Source organism: Numida meleagris, chromosome 9, assembly GCF_002078875.1.
Source record: "Numida meleagris isolate 19003 breed g44 Domestic line chromosome 9, NumMel1.0, whole genome shotgun sequence".
Classification (NCBI taxonomy): Eukaryota; Metazoa; Chordata; class Aves; order Galliformes; family Numididae; genus Numida; species Numida meleagris.
Genome location: NC_034417.1, coordinates 709,969 through 729,784, shown reverse-complemented (window position 1 = coordinate 729,784; position 19,816 = coordinate 709,969). Strand labels below are relative to the sequence as shown.

The following is a 19,816-nucleotide window of genomic DNA, read 5'->3' as shown; positions in this document are numbered from 1 at the left end:
TTTGAAGCGATGTTCCTAACACTCAGCTTTTAGCAAAGGCTAGCTACGAAAACAGTGGGTGATAGAAAAATATCAGCACTATTTTTGCATTTGTTGCATGCTGCATAGCTCACTGCCACAAAGCTGGAGTGCAGAATCGCACCACGCTTCCTTTAGGGTCGATTCATTCAGGGCTCTTTTTTTTCAGATTATTATTATTTTTTTTAATTCAGAAATACTGGCATTGGAGGCATTGTGCAGTGAGAGCTGCTGCTCCATTTTGAGGCATTGCAGACTGCAGCCTGTGCCCACAGCGTGCCCCGGGGCATCAGCTGCCCCACGTGGCGCTGCGCTGCTCCTGCCTTTGCAGATCACGAGTGGTGCAGGGTCACGCCTACCCCATGCTCAGCAACTTTTCCTTTTTATAGCAAGTATCTCCATCACAGCCTCAAAAATACTCCAGCTGGAAAATGGAAAGCAATGCCTTCAAGATTTTTGCTTTACTTAACGCCTAAAAATATGTTTTTTAAGCAGTTGTGTGCTCTAATCAGACAAACAAGCTGTTCAGCTTTGGTCAATGAAAACATATTGATCTCTGAGCCTCCCTCTTGCTGCCTGCCAGCAGCCAGTGCTGGCCTTGGTTTTCCTGGTGATTATCAAATAAATACTCCAGTTGCAGATGAGCCAATTGTACTTTTTTCAGTGATACATTAGAGAAAAGGTTGTAGTCCATTGCAGATGCTGCAGGAGCAAAAAAAAAAGAGTTCTTGCTGCTGAATGGGTGGTTGGGAGCCGGCTCCAACCCATAGGATGTTGCAGTCGATGGGAAGCACCAGCCCACCGAGCTGCTGCCCTGTGAACAAGCCGTCCTCCTGGGTGTGGTGCCCCAAATTCACGGCACAAACACTCTTGAAATTTCGGAATCTCCTCGAGGAGTTGCAGCTTATTTCTGTAACCCCTCAGAATATCAGGGAAGAAGCGGAGACTTGCATCTCCACGTTCCACCTCATCTTTCCTCATGCAGTATGATTTTACATGGCACAGTGTGATTTTTTTTTTTTTTTGGATCACGCCGACTCAACAGCAGAGCTCTGACAGTTTTCTGTTGTATTATGTGTATTATTTTGGTCTGAGCTAGCAGAAAGTAGCCGAGATCCAGGAGGAAGGATAACACGCGCAGAAGCCAAGCTGCGTTTCGGATTACAGTGGTATGTTTTTGTTGCTGCTAACGTGTTTTTGTTTTTATTCATTACACATATTTCTCCTGGGAAAATCATGAAAATATGTGTGTAAAATATACATCGTGACCCCGTGGCTCTGCTAAGAGCTTCCAGATGGAAGGCTTGACACTGGGGACGCTTTCTCAGTTTTGTGGCACTGATTTTGGTGACAAACTACAGGAAATTTTTTTGCCAAGGCCGGAGCAGGGAGCGCTTCAGTTTGTAGTGTTGTCAGGGCTGTCCAAGTATGCAGGGGGAAGCTGAAACTCTCTGAATGTCTGTGGCCCTCATGGAATCGTTATGTGGAAAAGGGGAAAACATCAGGGAAAACATGGAGAGGCCTTCTCCGGGGCCTGGTGGGTGGCCAAGGGGCACGTGCATGCCCATGGCCCGCTCCTGACAGTAGGGGCTGGGGAGGAGTGGGTAGGGCTGTGGCTTGCCTGAAAGTAATGTGAGATTTAGGACTTGTGAGCATTTCCATTCTTGTGTAACTCCACCAGCAAGGGTGGCTTCAGCACCACGTGCGTCATCTTGTCCTCAGCTCAGGGAAGTGAGCCGCTGCGTTATTTGCAGTGGGGCTCTCACTGGCCTTCGTAAAGGAAATCAGCTGCCGTGCTGACACGCACTGGTGCTGCTTCTTGTCATTACAGAGAAGTTTCAGTTGTAGAATCAGCTGTTGGTGATGCATTGTTGTGCTTAACCTTGGTCTGTAAAGATCGATTTTGCAAGGTGGGGAAGTCCCAGTGCGGCCTGATGGTGCCATATGCAACACAGCCTGTTGGATAGTCACTTTAAGTATATACTAGGGGTTTCATTTGTTGTGTGCTGCTTTGTTTCTTCTGTTGTTCCTATTTATTATTGTGGTTGGACTTGATGATCTGAGAGGTCTTTCCAACCTGGATGATTGAGTGATTCTAATTAGGATACTTGCACTGCATGGGGGGAGGGGGAAGTCCCCTCTGAACACCATGACTCATTTTGTTTATTTTCTGTGATTGTTTTCTGTCGTTATCCACATTAAAAAATACCATAAAGCTCCCATTAAAGTCTTTTTGTTGCGTTGTGGTATGTGTGGTAATTCCTTGATCCTTTTCCTAAGTGCTCACCTGGAAAAGAAGGAATGCGCTGCCAGCATTGGAGCGTTTGCCGCTAATGATGGCATTAAATCCAATTTCTCATGTAGCTGATAGAGACCCTGCATCAGCAGAGCTTGAAATCTCCCCTCAAACTGTGCACTGAAATGATTCCTATTTGGAACATCTTACTGTGTTCAGTGGTTTTCTTGAAAGCTCCTTTACATACACTGGAACTTCTGTTATTCAATTACATTGATGCTGAAACCTTCTCCAGTGGAGTACTTTCACATTTAAAGTAATGTTCCCTTATTTTGATTCAGGAGTGTGAATTCCAGGAGCATACGTATCAGTGGTCCTACCCCAGCAGCCTTGTCTCCCCACGAGTCCTTCCTGTCCGGGGGAGCCTAAAACTGAGCACAGATCTGGTGCCTTTAGGTTCACAGGCTCCTGTGCTGAGGAAGGAATCAGCTCTCTCCTCCCTGCAGAGAGCTGCATTCCCATGGCAGCTCCGATGGCTGGCACTGAGCAGACAGCTTCTGCAGGGCTGGCAGGGAGCTGTGCTCTTTGTTTCTTTTTCCTGCAACCTTCTGGTTGTGTGGCAAGGAGGGAAAATGTATTTTCTCATTATCGACTAAGCTGCTGTGGCACCTCTGGGGTTTGAGGTAGAGGTGCAGCAGATCTGTGCTGGTAGCTCTGCTCAGTGCTGCAGGTCTGTTCTTTGCAAGAGCTCTGCCCAGGCATTGCAGCACATGCACTATAAATATCTGGTGGTTTGTGCTGTTACTGTAAAAGCATAAGTGGTTTCATTAGGCCTCGTGAAACATCGAGCCACAGTGGGAAGAATTAGAGTGGAGTGTCAGCGCCTGGCCTGGTATTTAATTGCTGCAAACCAGACGCTCAGAGCTGCTGTTGGCCATGCGGAACGGCACCTTGCAAGATGGGCGTATAATAAATGCAGATCCTATTTTACTTTGCAGGAATGCAAATTGTGGCTCGTACTTGTTGGTGCTTATTTAAGCACCCTGCTCCCTGCTGTACACAGGTTATGGAAGCTGAAGGTGGGGAGGTTTGGGGGGGGTGGAGGGGCTGCATCATGCGGCCAGGTGTGGGTCGGGAGGAGGTCATACCCCACGTGGCAGGGACGATGAGAAGGAACTTAGGGAAGCTCTAACTCCTGTCATCCAGGTGCATTTTAGGTGTGAAATGATCATGTTCTGGTCATGTTTCGGTGTATTTTTTTTAAAGGGTAGGTTCCTGGCAGGTTGAGTACTGTGAAATTGGTTGCAGGTGGAAGAAAAGCCAGCAAAATTCATCCGTAACATCCACCTCATGTTTCATGATGCAGCAAGGAGTTCTTAACTGCATGGACATGCTTAAAAAGCGCGCGGATGCTGTGTGTGGAGGTCACAGAAAGACATGAACCTGAGCAGCACAATGAAATGTGAAGGTGCTGTTGTTTTCCTATGGGTTGTACTTTCCTGTGTGGAAGAAAAACATGTTAATTGTTTGGCTTTAAAAAGGGGACTTTCTGCTATTAATCATTTTCTCATGATGAGCTTGTTTTGTTGTGCTCAATAGCTATTGTTACAGGTCAGCAAGCTCAATATTAATTATTATTTTTTAATCATAGGTGGAGTCTTTGTCCTGTCAGGATTTTTAATTAGATTTTAGGGATGTAAATTCTGGATCTCTTTGGAGTATGCATCCCTATCATTACGCTGGTTGTGTCCTGTCCACCTCCTTCTGGCCCTGGCCTTTGCTGCTGCTTTTTGATGGCAAATAGACTTGTGCAATTTCATCTTTTTGTTCCTGTTTCTTTCTTTGTGAATTCCTGTACCGGTCTCTCAGTATTTGCCGTATTGGCTGTGTCAGGAGCTCCCGGCAGCCCAAGGAACACGGCTACCAGCAATCTTTGGCTGCTATTGAGTGATTTCTCCTCCATAGCCTGAGTGCAGGTGACTTCAGCCCCTGGGCTTGCTGCCAGCCGCTGGTGGTGTTCTCCTAGATGCAAGGATTAGAAAATAAATTTATTTGAGGGAAGTTGCGGAGATGATCCTCACTGCTGTTGTAATAGCCATTCCAGATTGCATTGGTATTGAGTCCAGAATGAAGAGACCGTAAGTGCTGGCCTCATCAGGAGAGGAGGAAGGTGAGCTCCAAGAACACTAGCTTTTATTTTTCCTGCCTCCTGGGCCCCATGAATGAGCATGAGCCGAGCATTCCTGAAGGCGATGGAGCAGATGATGGCTGAACTAAGAGGCGTTAAGATTCAGTTGGATGCAGTCGCACAATTTTGGGAACAAGGCTCATTTCTGAGCCTTCGTTGCTGACAATATCACCTGGAGAATTAGCTTGTGGTGCAAACGCTCGGCTTCCACCATAGGCATCTCTTTGTGCGGAAGTGTTGTAGGAGGCACCGGGAACGGGTCTGCCTTCGCTGAGCCATTGAACGGGCAGGCGGGTGCTCCGCTCGCACAGAGGAGCGCATTGAGCTCGTTTCCTTCCAAGCCTTGAGCCCCAGCCAGTACAAGCTTTGGTCTCCCCAAGAATTTCAGGAATGCTGTTACTGAGTTTTTCCGTTAAGCGCTGGAATCAACGGCTTCGAGAAGTGAAGTGATGTGAACAGAGCGTAATTTTAGTGGAGCAGTTGTAACTCACTCTGTGTTTTCCTAAGCTGAACTAGAATATTATGCCCCATCGTTGCGGATGTGTAGATTAGATGTGCATACATTGAATTACTAGCACTTTTTTTAATAGCCTGATAGTTCTGTTAAAGGAACGTGGCGAGTAAAACAAACAAAAATGTATGAAGTTGTCTCAAGTTAAACGCCAGACGTGCCTTCACCTACTTCCTGGCCCTTCACCGGCATGCCTGTGCCATTGAGTAAGCTGAAGCTTTCACAAGGCGGGATCCAGAGAGCTTTCTCATTTACGTGAGCAATAAAGAAAATGGCTGAAAGAGTGATATTATGGGCTGTGAGTCCTGTGGGTGTTTGTATGGTAACATCCAACGCGGTCTAGCACGCTAATTGAGAAAAAGTCAGGAAGCTCATTCCTCATTTAAGAAGATAAAATAAGGAGGACTCGTGCAGTTCCCCGCTGCCATACTCAAAATGTTTCACCCTGCACTTGTACTAAGAGAAACAACTGAAACCCTCCTGTTGGGATGCGAGGGATTCGGGAATTCGCCGATGCATCGCCTGCACCAGGAGGAAGTGTCTGCTGGAGGGAAGTGCTCGGCTGTGTTCTCTTCCTAAAGGAGTCCTCAAGAGCAGACCTCACTGCTCCCCTGGGCCAGTGCCTCCTCCCTGAGGTGCTGCACAGGGAGCTGAACCAGAAAACCCTTCTAATGTTGTATTGGACATCAACACACTCCCCTTACAGCCATGTTTCTCTGTGCACTCACTGAGCTGCTCGGCTGAAACACCTGGAAGGGGACAGGTGAATCCTTTGGTAATGCTGAAATAGCACTTTAATGTGAAAATGCTTCTTTGGGGGGAATGAACGCCTGGGATTTAGGCACCAGGATGTGATTTTGCTCACAAAGAGCTCGGTGCAGGGAGGGCTTGAGGGTGAGGGTGCTGGGGAAAAACTCGTGTGCAGGGGTGATTTTTGGGGAAGAGGCAGAAAACAAGGTATGTGCAGCCTGCAAAGCTAGGAAGCCCGTGTATGGGAAGGCTCATGAGCTTCCTGTATGGAATCAGCCTCTCTGCAAGCCCAAGCATCAGCTGCTCGTTTGGCAGGTTCCTGCCATTGCAGAACTTGTTTTAGTCAACTGGTGGAAATTCATATGCAACAGCTTGAGCCGAAACAAATCCGTGTATTCAAATAGGGGGGGAAATTCCATCATTGTTCTGTTAGCAAGCCTTCAGTTTGAGAAGTAACGCTCTGTGTGACGAGGGATGCTTGAGTGACCTGGCTGCTCCACGGCCCTGAGCTCTGCTGCATCCCACTGATGGGAAGGCTGGGGTGCTCGTCCAGCTGCCGAGAGTGGGAACATGGCGTGGATGCGGGGCTGATGGCATCGAGTGCCTTTCAGAAGGATTTCCTCTCACTTGGCCTATTTTTTTGTTTTTTAGTTGCAAAGTAAAACCTGCAAAGGTCATTTGAGAAGTTGGGGATTATAGATGTAAAGCCCTTTTAATCTTTTCCAATAAATAGCTGAGTAGGAAATAAATCTGTTGGGAGCTCAGAGCTGAACTCTAATATTGAGCCTCAGCACAAAACGTATTTGTGACTGTGATTCAGTGTACAGACACAACTCCTAGAAATTATCTTGTGTATAATTGCCTTAAGTATGTTTGGCTTAGAAGTAAAGATGAACAATTATCAAAACACGTGTAATAAGTGAAGCATTAATTGTACCTGGGAGCTGGGCCGTTTCAGTCACCATGAGCCAGACTAGTGAAGTGATTCAGGCACAGTTGCGAACACCAGTTTTCCATTAAGCTGCTTTGAGATGCAGCTCTTACAGGTTCCCAGTGGTTATTGTGCTTAGGGATTGCTTTTAACCAAGGGGTAGATGGCTCTCTGTATTAGGTGCCTCAGTAAGGCGGGGTTTTAATGAAAGCTTTGCATAGTAAAGCCTTAAAGCATTTCAGGTTTGGGAAAGCATCAGCAACAAATTGAACCGAAGGTGTCTGAAATCCTGAAGATCCTATGGGTTATGTCGGCACTACGTATGACATTGTCTAACACCTGGGTAGCCTTCAAAGCGTTTTTCCCCTAATTCCATCTGTAATTAAAAAGCAGCTAGCTCATTAAAAGTTAGTCGTGTTGGAGCAGTATACTTTTATATCCATTTAAATGAATAAAGTGTAGCGTTAATGTAGAATGTAATAACTTCGAATATTAAATCTCTTGTATGGTCGACACTTTACTTTTCAACAGTGTTTATCTGACCTTCATGAATCCCAAACTGAAAATGAATGCAGTCCCCAGAAGCTCATCCCATTATTTTGTAGCCCATACAACTCACTTTCTGCCTGTGTTTGTTATTAATCCTACAGCAGTAGCAAAACCCTGGCGGTCAGTTGGTAGCGATGTGCGAGTCCATAAGGAAAGGTGGTGGCTTTTCAGAAGCAGTGATGCTATCTCGTTCTTTTAACAGGCTTTTGGAAATGCCAAGACAGCGCACAACAACAATTCGAGTCGCTTTGGCAAATTTATCCAAGTGAATTACCAGGAGACGGGCACTGTGCGAGGGTGAGTGGCAATGGGATTCACAGCATGTGGTTTTAGTATATTTAAATGTTATGAAAAGGTTGGTTTATCTATGCTGCACATCAAAGCACGAATACACCTGAGATGGATTTAAGCCAGTTCAGCTCTCATTAATCATAATGTCAACTTTATAATTAAGCCAAAATGTAATTTTTCCTCGTAAGAGAGCCAGCAGGAGGCATGTTTTAGGTAGCGTGGGCCATGAGGATGGGTCATGGGGCTGGAGCGTGCGATGGGCACGGAGAGGCCGGTGAGCTGGCTTTGCTCACTCATGAACAGAAAGCTAAGGGGGATTTAATTTTGCAGGTGCCTGATAGGTGTTACGGAGAAGACAGAGACAGATGATTTAGGACTGCGGTCTGATTCCCCATACACTTCCATCCATCCCCTGAAGTGTCCCTTGAAGCCAGCCCTTGACCTCTTAGGGCACCTTTTTCCCTGGGCCATTGTGAGGAGATGCTTGTCTCCACTCTGCTGCCACAGGGTTTATTTCCAGCCTCGCTGTCTCCTTCCACAGCTCCCGGGGAGCTCATCCTGGTGATGGCCACGGCTGGGTGAAGGCTTCTGGGGGGCACATCTGGACCTGGATTTCTCTTGGTCTTCTTTGGAGGATGTCAGGCCATAATCAAGTGTCTCACACCTTAGCCCTGCTTTTTGGCTGGGTAATTAGCTCAGCTGGAGAAGCAAAGAGTGGCATTCCAGGGGCTGTATAATTTCTGCAGCTAGCTAAGAGATCTCTTGCTGGGACTTTGCTGTTAATTTAGAGAATTGCTTTTACATTTTTCCTTCTTTATTTTCCAGCAGAACAGTATCACACAAACGGGTGCCATTAATTTTTCAAATGAGCTTGGGTACTCTGCGTTCTTTGCAGTCAGGCAGCTGTTTTTTCATCCAACTTTTAATCTGCTGTTCTTTTTCTTTTTTTTTTTTTCTTCTATTATTAATTCTGGTGAATAGTTCTCTTAAAAGGATAGGCTTCAATTTTTTTTAATACCTACTTAAACAGAAACACTGGGTAGCAGAATCCAGCAAGTACCCTAACAACCTGTTACCTTGGCATGCTGTGCCAGCTCTGTGATAGTGCCCTTTATGATTGATTGGCACTTAACTGCAAATAATGTTGCATTTGTATGCTCTAGTTCTAAAAATAAGAGAATTTTTTTCTTCAACAAATGCATTTCCTTGGTCTTCGCTACATGATGGGATGTGACTGTGCTAGGTTATAAGCTTGAAGTGCTGCTCCAACAGCAGTAAAGAGATTACAAAATAACTGATCTGTTCCTTGCATACAAGAGTAAGGTTTTATTCTGTGTTGTCTTACAAGGAAGATCACAAGTTTTGTGATTTTATTTTTATTTTTAAATTTAGCATAGATTTTAAGCATGTAGTCTGCCTACTCAAATCAGCTATGTCCCCATTTTGTGCATACAATTTTCTTGGTTAATGTAAAGTGTAATTTGCAGGCTCGGATCGGAATTTTGCTCCATTCGTGGGCTGAAAATAGCAGTTGGGTATTTGGTTACCAACTGTATGCAGATAATGACCCCAACTGAAAGTGAATTTTGGCTTAAGAGGTGTAATAGCCAAGAGATTTAGGAGCAGCCAACCCCACCCCACGAAATGAAGGCTTTGAAGATATGTTGGAAATTGGTGGAGTATGAGCAAAGGCTTCATTTAAGTGCATTCCCATAAGGCTTTATGAATTTATTATGTCCTGTTCAGAGATAAGTGAGCTGTGGAGGAAGGGCTTTGCAACATGTTGAGTCCTCCTAAGATGATCAAAAGCCTCCACATCTTACATGCTCCTTAAAATTGCAGAAGAGCCAGATGGGAGAGATTTTAATTAAAAGCAACAGTGCACTGCTGTAATGTTAAATTTGTGCAGCAGCATGGGGCTGCATCACAGGTACTGTGAGGAACGTGGGTGTTTTGCATGGTGAGGTTTGTATGTGAAATTCATTCTCAAGTTTTTGATATTACCTAGTATACCAAGTACAGGTTCTGTAGCATGATTAAATGAGCATTTTGCATGAAGTACTCTCAAAATCTCTTTACTGTTAAAGCTGCAAGTAATAATAAGGTAGTTTTTATATAATTGACACCAGTAGATGGAGAGAAAACATTTGGAGGTGTTTACTTTTTTATATTTCAATTTGTTTTCCCTTTCACTGTCCTCTTAAAACAGGGAACATGCTTACATTCGTTTATCATTTTCTCACTAAGCAAAGAGCGTCCTGCCAGAGCAGCATTCTCCTTGCATCTACCCTGCTCTAAGTAGTGGGTTGGGCCAGATGACCTCCAGAGGACCTTTCCAACCTAAATTATTGTATGAGGCTGAGTTTTTTGGGTCTATAATAAGAGCAGAAATCACAGGGGAAGGGATTACATATCGAGCGTGGTGGACTAGATCTAGGTTGTCCTGCAGCTGCGTGCCAAGCCCAGTGCTCTGCTGGGACCCAGGGTGTGCTGGTGCCTTGCTCAGCGTCCCATCTATTCACTGAGTCTACAGGGAGCTTCTTGTCTTGGCTTGAAAAGTTGGTAAAACAGGAACCTGCACTTAAGGTTAGACAGAGAGGAATATCCATAGGTGGTCTCAGCTTCCTCATAGGGAATAAATGGAAAAACTTCCTGGTGCACGTTGTGTGCAGGAATAATAGCGCTTGCTGCAGCCCATCTGCCTTTCTTTACTCCTCTTGTGCAGCAGGGGGGTCTTGAGGTGGGTGGCTGTGCCATTTCCTGCAGCCTCCCTTAAGCACTGCCCCAGGAGTCATCCCAAACCTTCTGGGGCATGGCCAGATTATTTATTTTTTGGTGAAGGTAGGAGAGAATCACTGAGAATTGCCCCCAGGAGAATTACTGCCAGATAAGGCCTGGCTCTGTCTCCCCATCTGGAAGTTACGCCGGGCACCGCGCTGTCCCATCGCATCCAGAGCTCCTTGGGTTTGCAGCTTGCACGTGGCTGCTGTCAGTGCCACATCACTGCGGGTCGGTGGCTGGAAAAGCCCAGCCTCTGCCTCTGTGTGTCAAGTTACATCATCAACGTTGGCAATTACAGCTCTAGTTTCCAAATCCCTATCATTACTCGTTAGCATTGCATGGAGAAAAACAACAACAACAAACATGTTGAAGCTTGTTTTAGCTAGAGAAGTTATTAATATATACATGAAATTTGTTCATCGTGGAGTCTGCTAGGGTAAAATGTCAACGCCAGTAAGGAGCTTCTGCAGTTGTCTGGGTTTTGACCATACCCACAAGTTAATAACCCAAGCTTTTGTTGCAGAGTGGCTGTTGTAGAAGAAGGGGTGGTAATTTGGGCCTTGAATCCATAGCTAAATCTTAGCTTGCAAACTTGTGCACCCAGATGTGTTTCTGGTTGAAGGGGGGTTTGTGCACAAATCTCAGTCTGCCAGCAATTTTATTTTGCTGGCTTTGGATTAAATAGGTATCAGAGATTCTTAGTTTGTGTCAAAATTTCCCCCTGCACTCCCTGCCCATAGGCTAACTCATCTGAGATTGTGTTTTTCATATCCAAGTTAGTTTTGGCTTTGTATCAAACCAAAAAACCTCAAAAGCCAAACATAATATTGGGCTTGTTCTGCCTAGGAAGAAATTTATATAACTAAGTGAAACAAGGCTGAAGCTTTTTTTGTGTACTAAAACTGCAAAGTCCCAGTAAAGCTGTGTTCATTTAAGTTGAATATTGGGTCAATGAATAATGCTTTCATTTCTTCTTCCAGAGCTTATGTTGAAAAGTATCTGCTGGAAAAGTCCAGGCTCGTCTACCAGGAGCACAACGAACGGTAGGTGCCTGTGTTTCGCTTGGTTTTGCCTCCTGAATGTGTTGATAGCGCAGCGCAGATGGCTTAAATCCCTGCTTGGGCTGGCAGGAGGGTTGGGATTTTCATGCTTCTAACTGCGTGCTTCACAGATAAAGCCTGTATTTATGTTTTGTGCCATATTGGCTTGGAGGGAAAGTAGAAACTCGGAAAGCTCTGCTAGTATGTGCTGCACCAGCAAGCAAGCATGCAAGGGTGCTCTGCTGATGGGCTGGGAGGCTCCAGCTGTGGGATGTTCTGCATTTCAGCATTGTATGGGCTTAAAGGGTAGAAGCAGTCATCATATCACAGAATCACAGAATGGTTGAGGCTGGAAGGGACCTCTGGGGGCCATCTGATCCAACCCCCTGCTCCATTGTGCCAGAATTGTGCCCAGATGGATTTTAACATCTCCATGAATGGAGATTCCACACCCAAAAAAGAGTCCTGATCACGTCAAACGCTAAACTTTTGCCTGTAACAAATCTAAATGATATAAACTCATAACAGGACCTGGATTGAATCTTCACCAAACCCTCCTGGTTTGGTCATCTTCGGAACTTGATACTCCTTGATGACCAGAGGAGATGGAGGAGGCTGCACCTGGGTTAGCTGGTAGCACGCTGAGTGATGGGGAAGGTGTTATCAGAAGCTGCAGGCTCAAAACCAAAATGCTCCTCACTGCGGTTTTTACTGTTATTAATTTTATTATTTTTTTATTGTATTGATTTATGTATATTTCATTCATAATTTTGTTCTGAAGTCTCTCCAACTTCAGATTTTGTTTCCTAAGACACTGTCTGGCGGTAGAAGCCTGTTTTTGCCATCTTGCTGCCTGTTCAGGGAGGAATGTACTACCCAGGGAAAAGAGAAGTCATTATTTTATTAACAGTCCTTGACTTATATTTTCCATTGTCTATATGATTAATGTCATACCATTTGTATTCTTGCACAGCTTGTAAACTACTTAATATCGAATTTGGGAATGAATGTGATATTTTAATTCTATTTTACAGCTTTAACACATTGAAAACATCGAAAGGCTTCTAGAAAAAGCTAAGATTACATAGACAACAAATTTAAGCAAACTGTTGCTTCCTAATAGCACTGTATTAGTTGTTATGTCCTCTTCAATAGTTATTATTCTGATTGTAACAAATTTGCTGCTTCTAACTTTCCGTTGCCTGTTGAGTTTCCATTACTGGCACTTCTGTATTTCTCTTTTGGGGATAGATGCTGTGCGAGAAGTTTTCTCTAATGTTGATGGATTGTTCCCTAAGTTAGATGGCACAGACTGCCTCAAACTTGACAAATGCACTGTTAGGTGTTGTAATAATTAGCTTGGTTTCCCTTGGAATAAACCAAAGTTTTGGCTTTAGAAATACTGCTATGCTGTTAGCATTAAATCCATGTCATAATCGTTTTGAAGCAAAACAGCTGAGTATTGCACGGGGTGATTTTATTATTCAAGTGTTCTGAATATTTGAGTAGCCATAAAAATTGAAGATTTTTCATGGAGTTGTAGAACCATAGAATGGCTTGTGTTGGAAAGGGCCTTGAATCTCTTCCAGCTCCAACCCCCCTACTGTGGGCTGGCTGCCCCCACCAGATCAGGCTGCCCAGGGCCCCATCCAGACTGATCATGAGCGCCTCCAGAGATGGTGCACCCGCAGCTCTGTGCAACCTGTACCTGTGCCATAGCCTCTGAGTAAAGATTTTCCTCCTAATATCTAATCTAAATCTCCCCTCAATTAGTTTAAAACCATTCCTTCTTGTCTTATCACTATCAGACCATTTAAAGTCAGTCCTCTTCCTGCTTTATAAGAGCTCCTTTCAAGTCCTGGAAGGCTGCAGTGAGATCTCCCGAGAGTCTTCTCTTCTCCAGGCTGAACACCCCCAGCTCCTCAGCCCGTCTCCATAGCAGAGGTGCTCCAGCCCTCGGAGCATCTCCGTGCCCTCCTCTGGCCCTGCTCCAGCAGCTCCTCACCCTTCCTGTGCTGGGGGCCCCAGGCCTGGACGCAGCACTGCAGGAGGAGCCTCATGAGGGCAGAGCAGAGCGGACAGTCCCCTCCCTGCCCGCTGCCACCCCTCTGCTGGTGCAGCCCAGGATGCCGTTGGCCTTCCGGGCCCCAAGCGCACTCTGCTGCCTCATGTCCAGCTTTTCATCTGCCAGAACCACCAAGTCCTTCTCCGCAGCGCGGCTCTCAAGGAGTTCTTCTGGCATCTGTACTCATACCCGGGATTGCCCCGACCCAGGTGCAGCACCCTGAGCTTGGTCTTGTTGAACCTCATTAGGTTCATGTGGGCCCACTTGGTGAGCCCACCCAGGTCCTTCTGGATGGCATCCCTTCCTTCTGTCATATCGACCGCAGCACTCAGCTTGGTGCCATCAGCTGAGGGTGCCCTTGATCCCATTATGTCATTGACAAAGGTGTTGGAGAGCACTGTTCCCAAAACAGACACCTGTGGGGTACCACCTGGATATAGAGCCATTTACCAGAACCCTCTTCAACCATCCAACCAGTTCTTCGTATGTTGAATAATCTACCCTTTAAGCCCCTATCTTTACAGATTACAGATAAGGATGTGGTGTGGGACCGTGTCAAAGGCATTGCACAAATCCAGATAGAGGACATAGCTTGCTCTTCCTGTAACCACCCTTGCTGTCGCTCCATCACAGAAGGCCTCTATGTGGGTCTGGCATGCTCTGCCCTTGGTGAAGCCATGCTGGCTGTCTTAGATCACCTCCTCATCTCGTACGTGCCTTAACATAGCTTCCAGGGCAATCTTCTCTGTGATCTTCCCAGGCATGGAGGTGAAGCTGCACTGTGGTCAATAGTTCCCCGGGTCTCCCTTTCTCCCTTTCTTAAAAACAAGAGTGATGTTTCCCCTTTTCAAGCCACCAGAGACTTCACCTGACAGCCACGACTTTTCAAATATGCACAGCAGCTTGGCAACCGCATCAGCCAGTTCCTTCAGATCTCTGGGGTGCATGTTGTCCAGCCCCTTGGACTTGTACACATTCAGTCTCGTGAGGTGGTCTTGAATTCATCTTTGCTTACAGTGGAAGGGATTTTGGTCTCCCAACCTTGTCCTAGAGATTAAAGGATGCAAAAGACATGGGAAGCCTGACTGCCAATGAAGACTGAGGCAAAGAACTCACTGACTACCTCAGCCTTCTCCATGTTTTTTGAAGCTAGCTCTCCCTTCTCATTTACTGGAGGGGTATGCTCTCCTTTGCCTGTCTCTGCTGACCAATGTAGGTATAGAACCCCTCACCAAGTTCAGTTCCATCTGCACATTGGCTTTCCTGATCACATCTCTGCACGTCCAAACAGCATCCCTGTATTCTTTCCAGACCAGGCATCCCTGCTTGCACTGTGTGTTTCCTTCTTGTCCCTCAGCCTGACCAGCAGGTCCTTGCTGGTAATGATCTCCTCTGCTTTGGTGAACACCAGGTCCAGTAACGCTTCCCCTCTGGTCAGTCTGTCTAATGCCTGAACCAGGAATTTATCGTCGATGGCCTCCAGGAGTCTCCTGGAGCAGCTCGCCATGTTGCTTTCCCCCATGGATGGAGAGGAGGATCTGGTTTAATCTCTTGCATCCGCGCAAAGTGATCTCAGGCCATTTCTATACCACTCTCAGTGTTAAGCAGTCTAGCTGTTGTGCAAGGCTTTATTTTCTATTTATATGGTGAATCTACAAAAAACTTTGTAAATCAGAGCATTTTCATCTCTTTCTGCATCAATATGAGATTAGATCAGTACAGAATAGTGATGGAGATTGGGTTTGTCTCTTATTTGGAAGACATTAGTGACACAGGACTCATTGACAGTTATCTTTTCCAGATTCATGTGCTTTTTAGGTTCTTATTTTGTTGTTCCATTCCCTAGAATTCTAACTTCATTCCAAGTTGCCCTAGTAGCTAAAAAACATGGGACTTTTCCCTATTTCTGTGCTGAAATCGTACGCACGGATTTGGGTTGGGAAGTTGGAATGTGAAGTTACAAGATCTACATGCGTTTCTCTACTCAATGCTGCAGTTTGTTTTCAAGTTTTAACATCCTTTTCTTTGTCACCAGGAACTACCATGTATTTTATTACCTCCTGGCAGGAGCAAGCGAGGAAGAGAGATCAGCATTTCATCTTAAGCAGCCTGAGGAGTATCATTACCTCAACCAGGTGGGATTACTCTACTGGTGGCACTGGCAATATCTTGCCTTTTCTACCCCTGATGCTTAAGTGTGTGTAGTGATAAATATGGGTTGTTCCAGTGCTCTATAGGCAGCAGTCCTTCACTGTAAATTAATCTGTATTGGCAATCTGAATACCTCTTAGTATGAAAAAAAGCAGTGTTTCCCATTTTCTGTCCCCCTAAGTGGGTTATGTTAAATAGACAACAAAAACCACAAGGAATATAAGGGAGAAACAGTAATGACCTACCTTTGTGTGAATGGTTAGTCATTAACGTGTGGCTGCTGAGAAGAAGAAAAGGTAAATGTCTGTGATGCCATTCAGGATGTAGTCCTAATTCTGTCACTCTATGGCTGGCTGTCAGCATGAGCCTTTAAATTTAACAATGCAAAAAGTTTAATGTAAATGAAAACATGGAAACCATTGAAAATGTGGGAATTCAGAATGTGTGAGGAGTATCAATGCCAATTAAATTCATACTTTAGGGGATCTAATTTACTTCATGCTTAAGATGCAGTTGCACGTTGATACTTGTAAACAGAATTTACTGGGTTTTGCTCAAAAAATAAAATTAATGGAGTAGGATGACATGGAACAGAAGCTAGGTTATATGTTGATTTTAACTGTAATCGCAGTTTTCTTGGCTTGAAACATGGTTAGCCATAAAGAGAAATTTAACTTGCATGTTGGAGAGCAACTCACATGCACTGTGCAACATAAATGGCCTTTGGTCTTTCTAGAAGTATAATTTAATTCTGTAATATTCTGTAAATCATCCAGGGCTTTTTAAAGATGTTTAAAGTGGGCTTTCAAAGCCAAAATACATTGTACTATTCATGGCTGCCACCCACTTGTAGCAGGATTGGGAAATTCGCACAAATGAAGAGCACACTAAGAGCTTTAGGCTTTTGCTCTCCCTTTTTGTGCCTCCTGTGTCTGTGAGCAGTGCAGAGGTTGGAGGACGTGGTGTGTTCTGTGCCACCATCTGTGCTGCAGTTCTGCAGCTCCACAATGCCAGGATAATTGGAATGGAATGTTTCACAGATTCACAGATTTTGTTGGGCAATCCGATAGTTCCATGTTAGCCTAAAACATTGCCTTTAATTATAGTCTTTCCTTTTACTTAATAGCATCTTAGCGTTTAGGGTCATTAATATTTACATTAAATAATGAAATCATGCTGCTGTAGGCAAGTAGATCGCAGAAGGATGCTGAGGTTCATCCAGGGGGTGATGGAAGTAGACTCTGGACTTTCCTCACCACGTTGCACTGAGAGCAGTGGCATTCAGCATATTTAATATTCTGGTTATAATCATTTCACTGCATTTAGTGTTTGTGTTAGACCAGTGAATGCTGACAGCTTTGGGATAATGGCTCCTTGAGGTGATTGCCTGGCTTCCTAACAATGCTGTAACAGCCTTCCCATGTCGTGTAGGCAAAGGACAAAAAGGAAAATAAGGAGGAAGAAGGAAAAAGTAGTAGTGGAAGAATGGGGAGAGAAACTCTTGTGAACATAAAAGGGGAAAGTAATAAAATGAGCCTTGAGTATTCACAGTAACTTCTTAAGTGTTTCCTAGAGAAATCTCGGCCTTTTAAAATGGAAAGAGAATAAACCCAGAAGAGAACATAAATATGTAACTAAAATTAAATACTAAAATTTAAAAGCTATACAGTATTGAGCCACACCCCAGTCACTGACCCACTTGGTCCTTGAGTTATTTTGTTTCTCCCAGGTTCCTCAACTCACACTGTTATGCAAAATAAAAGTGTATTTTGCATTGCAGATGAGGAATAATCTATTCAAGTACTTCAACAAAATGCTCTGTTGATTGTAAATGGAGGGAGCAGGTTGAAAAAAATAGTTTCTTTTTAAAAGCTAATTTTCTTAACATATCTGCTAAGCTTTTTTTAAAATATCCCCCTCCTGCCAATGATTGGAGTCATTCAGCAACTGGCTGAATGATTTCCGTGCTGCACATTCATATTTATCCATACTGAAATTGGTAATTTGCAGGATCAGATCCTTGTTTTAGTGGAATCCAGAGCCATGGTGCCACGTCTGCGTTCCTCGCAGGAGCACTGAGTCCTGAGCCTGGACGAGTCCTTTCAAGTCTTCACTGTCTGATTGGAAAATGACAGGAACTCAGGAAAAGCTGGTGCTTTTTAGCTAAAGAATCACAGTTTTGCAGCATGTGTATGTGTCCAGAGCAAAAGTTGAGAGTAGAAACAGAAATCAGTGCAACTCTGCATAAATAGCTCTTTGGCTGTAGGTGAAGCAAAGGTTTTCCCAGCCGTCCAAGTCCAATTCACTTAAATTCATTAAGCTTAGAGCTTGGGAAATCCTCGCTGCCTTGAAAACACTACACAGAAATCAGAGCATTACAGGTGTGAAATAATAATGAATCTTACTTTATACTGATAGAACAGATCAGGAACGGCTATGCAGAATTATAATTCTTTTACTCGGGAGGTCGACATCACTTCCCTGTCTGAAGAGCTGGTGGTGGGAGTCGCATTGGGTCCGAATGCTACTTAACTGGGTCTGCCTTGCTTTCAGATGACAAAGAAACCCCTCAGACAGAGCTGGGATGAGTATTGCTATGACTCTGAGCCGGTCAGTATGAGTACCCGTGTCCTCGGGGCTGTGTGCAGGGCTGCTCCTCTTGCTCACTTGAATTGGCAAGGCACACTGAGACATGGGCAGAGATGAACTTTAACGTGTTGCTGGCCCTCTCCCCTGTCCTGCAGCAGTGTTGCTTCTGTGTTAGCTGGTGACAGTACAGATACCCTTTCTGTTATCCTTTTTTGCTTATTTCTGTCTGGAAAGCTTCAGCAGTTTGGTTTGGATATGGTCATCTAGTCTTTGCAAATAAAAGCTCTTTCTTGATATATAATACACATTGTTTTGTGTAAATTGGGCACTGCAGAGTGATTGGTGAGGCAGCAGCTTTGTGAAAATTGAAATGGCTGCCTGATAAAACTGCAAATCAGCCTCTGGAAGCACTAAGAGCTGACTTGTTTAGCATCAGCTCACTGTGGTTGTAGCAGTGTATCTGCTGTCCAACTTCCAGAAAAAAAGAAGACAAAACCAAACCCGCCTCATCAGCCATCTGCGAGACAATCAGTCCCTCCTATTGCTCAGAATGCAAACAATTCCTCCTCCAAAAATAGTTCTGCTGTCCTTTCCAAATGGATCTACCCAAGAAAGAGACTGTGCTGCTTTGCCCCTTGCCCAGCTCCTTTGCAAGGGAGACAGGGGCGGTGGCTTTGGTCAGCGGTGTGCTTTGGGTTGGCGTGGCCTGCAGATGTGTCCCTGTGATGGTCCGTGTTGGTTTGTCTTGCACCACAAAGCATGTTTCCAGCCAGCTGCATGTTGTCCCGGCTAGTTCTGCCATGCATGTAATGGTTGCTGCACCTAGCTAAGAGATCTGGAAGACAAGGTGGTGTGGAAAGGAGCTCTTGTTCTCTGTGGCCATATAGGCAGCTGCAAAGCCTTGTTATAGGAGTAGGAGAGGAAGGGAGTCTAGCCTCCCAGGGTTTAAAAGCATCAGATAATGTATTGGCATCTTCATGAGGTCCTACGAGAGCATAGGGATGCTTCCCTGTGTGCCTGAGGATACCATAACGAGTTGCAAAGACTTGAATTGCGTTAGGAGTGGGTTAGGAGGAATGCCAGGAAAACCAAACCCTGGTTTCTTTCCTTATTTTGCATAGCAGAACCATATGCCCTTACAGTTGGGCAGTCTGTCTGGTATGTTATTTTGCTCAGGGTTGTTTTCCATGATGCTCATGGTAGGTCACATCCTGGCTTCCGAGATGATTTGCTGTTAAGCATCCTCTGGCCTTTTTCCTCCATGAGATGACAACAAAGGCAATGGGCTCTGCCTGCTGCACACTTCCAGCTTATAACAAAACCCCGTTTTATCTTCTTTGAGCTTTTCCCAGAAATCCATGGATTACTTTGATACGCTGATAGTAATCAGGGGTCTCGTTGCTCTAATATCAGTGAAACTCTTTAAAATATATATGTACTCTTTAAAATACATATTCTTTATATATAAATGCTTTAAAAACACATATGTGTATATAAATATGTATATAAAATCCATTAGGAAACAATAGCTAGTACAGAACTGAAACACTATGGAGCGCATCTGCTTTTAAGTAGATAATTTGCAAAAAGCTTTTCCATGCAGATTAATGAGCTTGGCAATTGTCATGTAAATTGTTCATTAAATGCCTTTGGCATAGATTGCATTACTTGTGAGTCAGCTTTGGTATTTCACTGTTGCCTTGTGACTTACTTTTG

At 44.7% G+C, this 19,816-nt stretch overlaps 1 protein-coding gene across 8 annotated transcripts in view; it reads left to right on the top strand.

Moving 5' to 3' along the window:
- MYO9A (myosin IXA) overlaps positions 1-19,816 on the top strand; it is a 161,760-nt gene that overhangs the window by 43,674 nt on the left and 98,270 nt on the right. For 7 of the 8 annotated variants that reach the window (XR_002441694.1, XM_021406769.1, XM_021406768.1 and 4 more), the window contains exons 3-6: positions 7,386-7,480; positions 11,236-11,298; positions 15,396-15,495; positions 18,065-18,121. Coding sequence is in view for 7 of the 8 variants with exons in the window: in XM_021406769.1 (XP_021262444.1) it covers positions 7,386-7,480; positions 11,236-11,298; positions 15,396-15,495; positions 18,065-18,121 (315 nt within the window). In the remaining variant the exon portion in view is untranslated. The remainder of the gene's footprint in view (positions 1-7,385; positions 7,481-11,235; positions 11,299-15,395; positions 15,496-18,064; positions 18,122-19,816) is intronic. The other variant, XM_021406765.1, reaches the window with a different exon arrangement.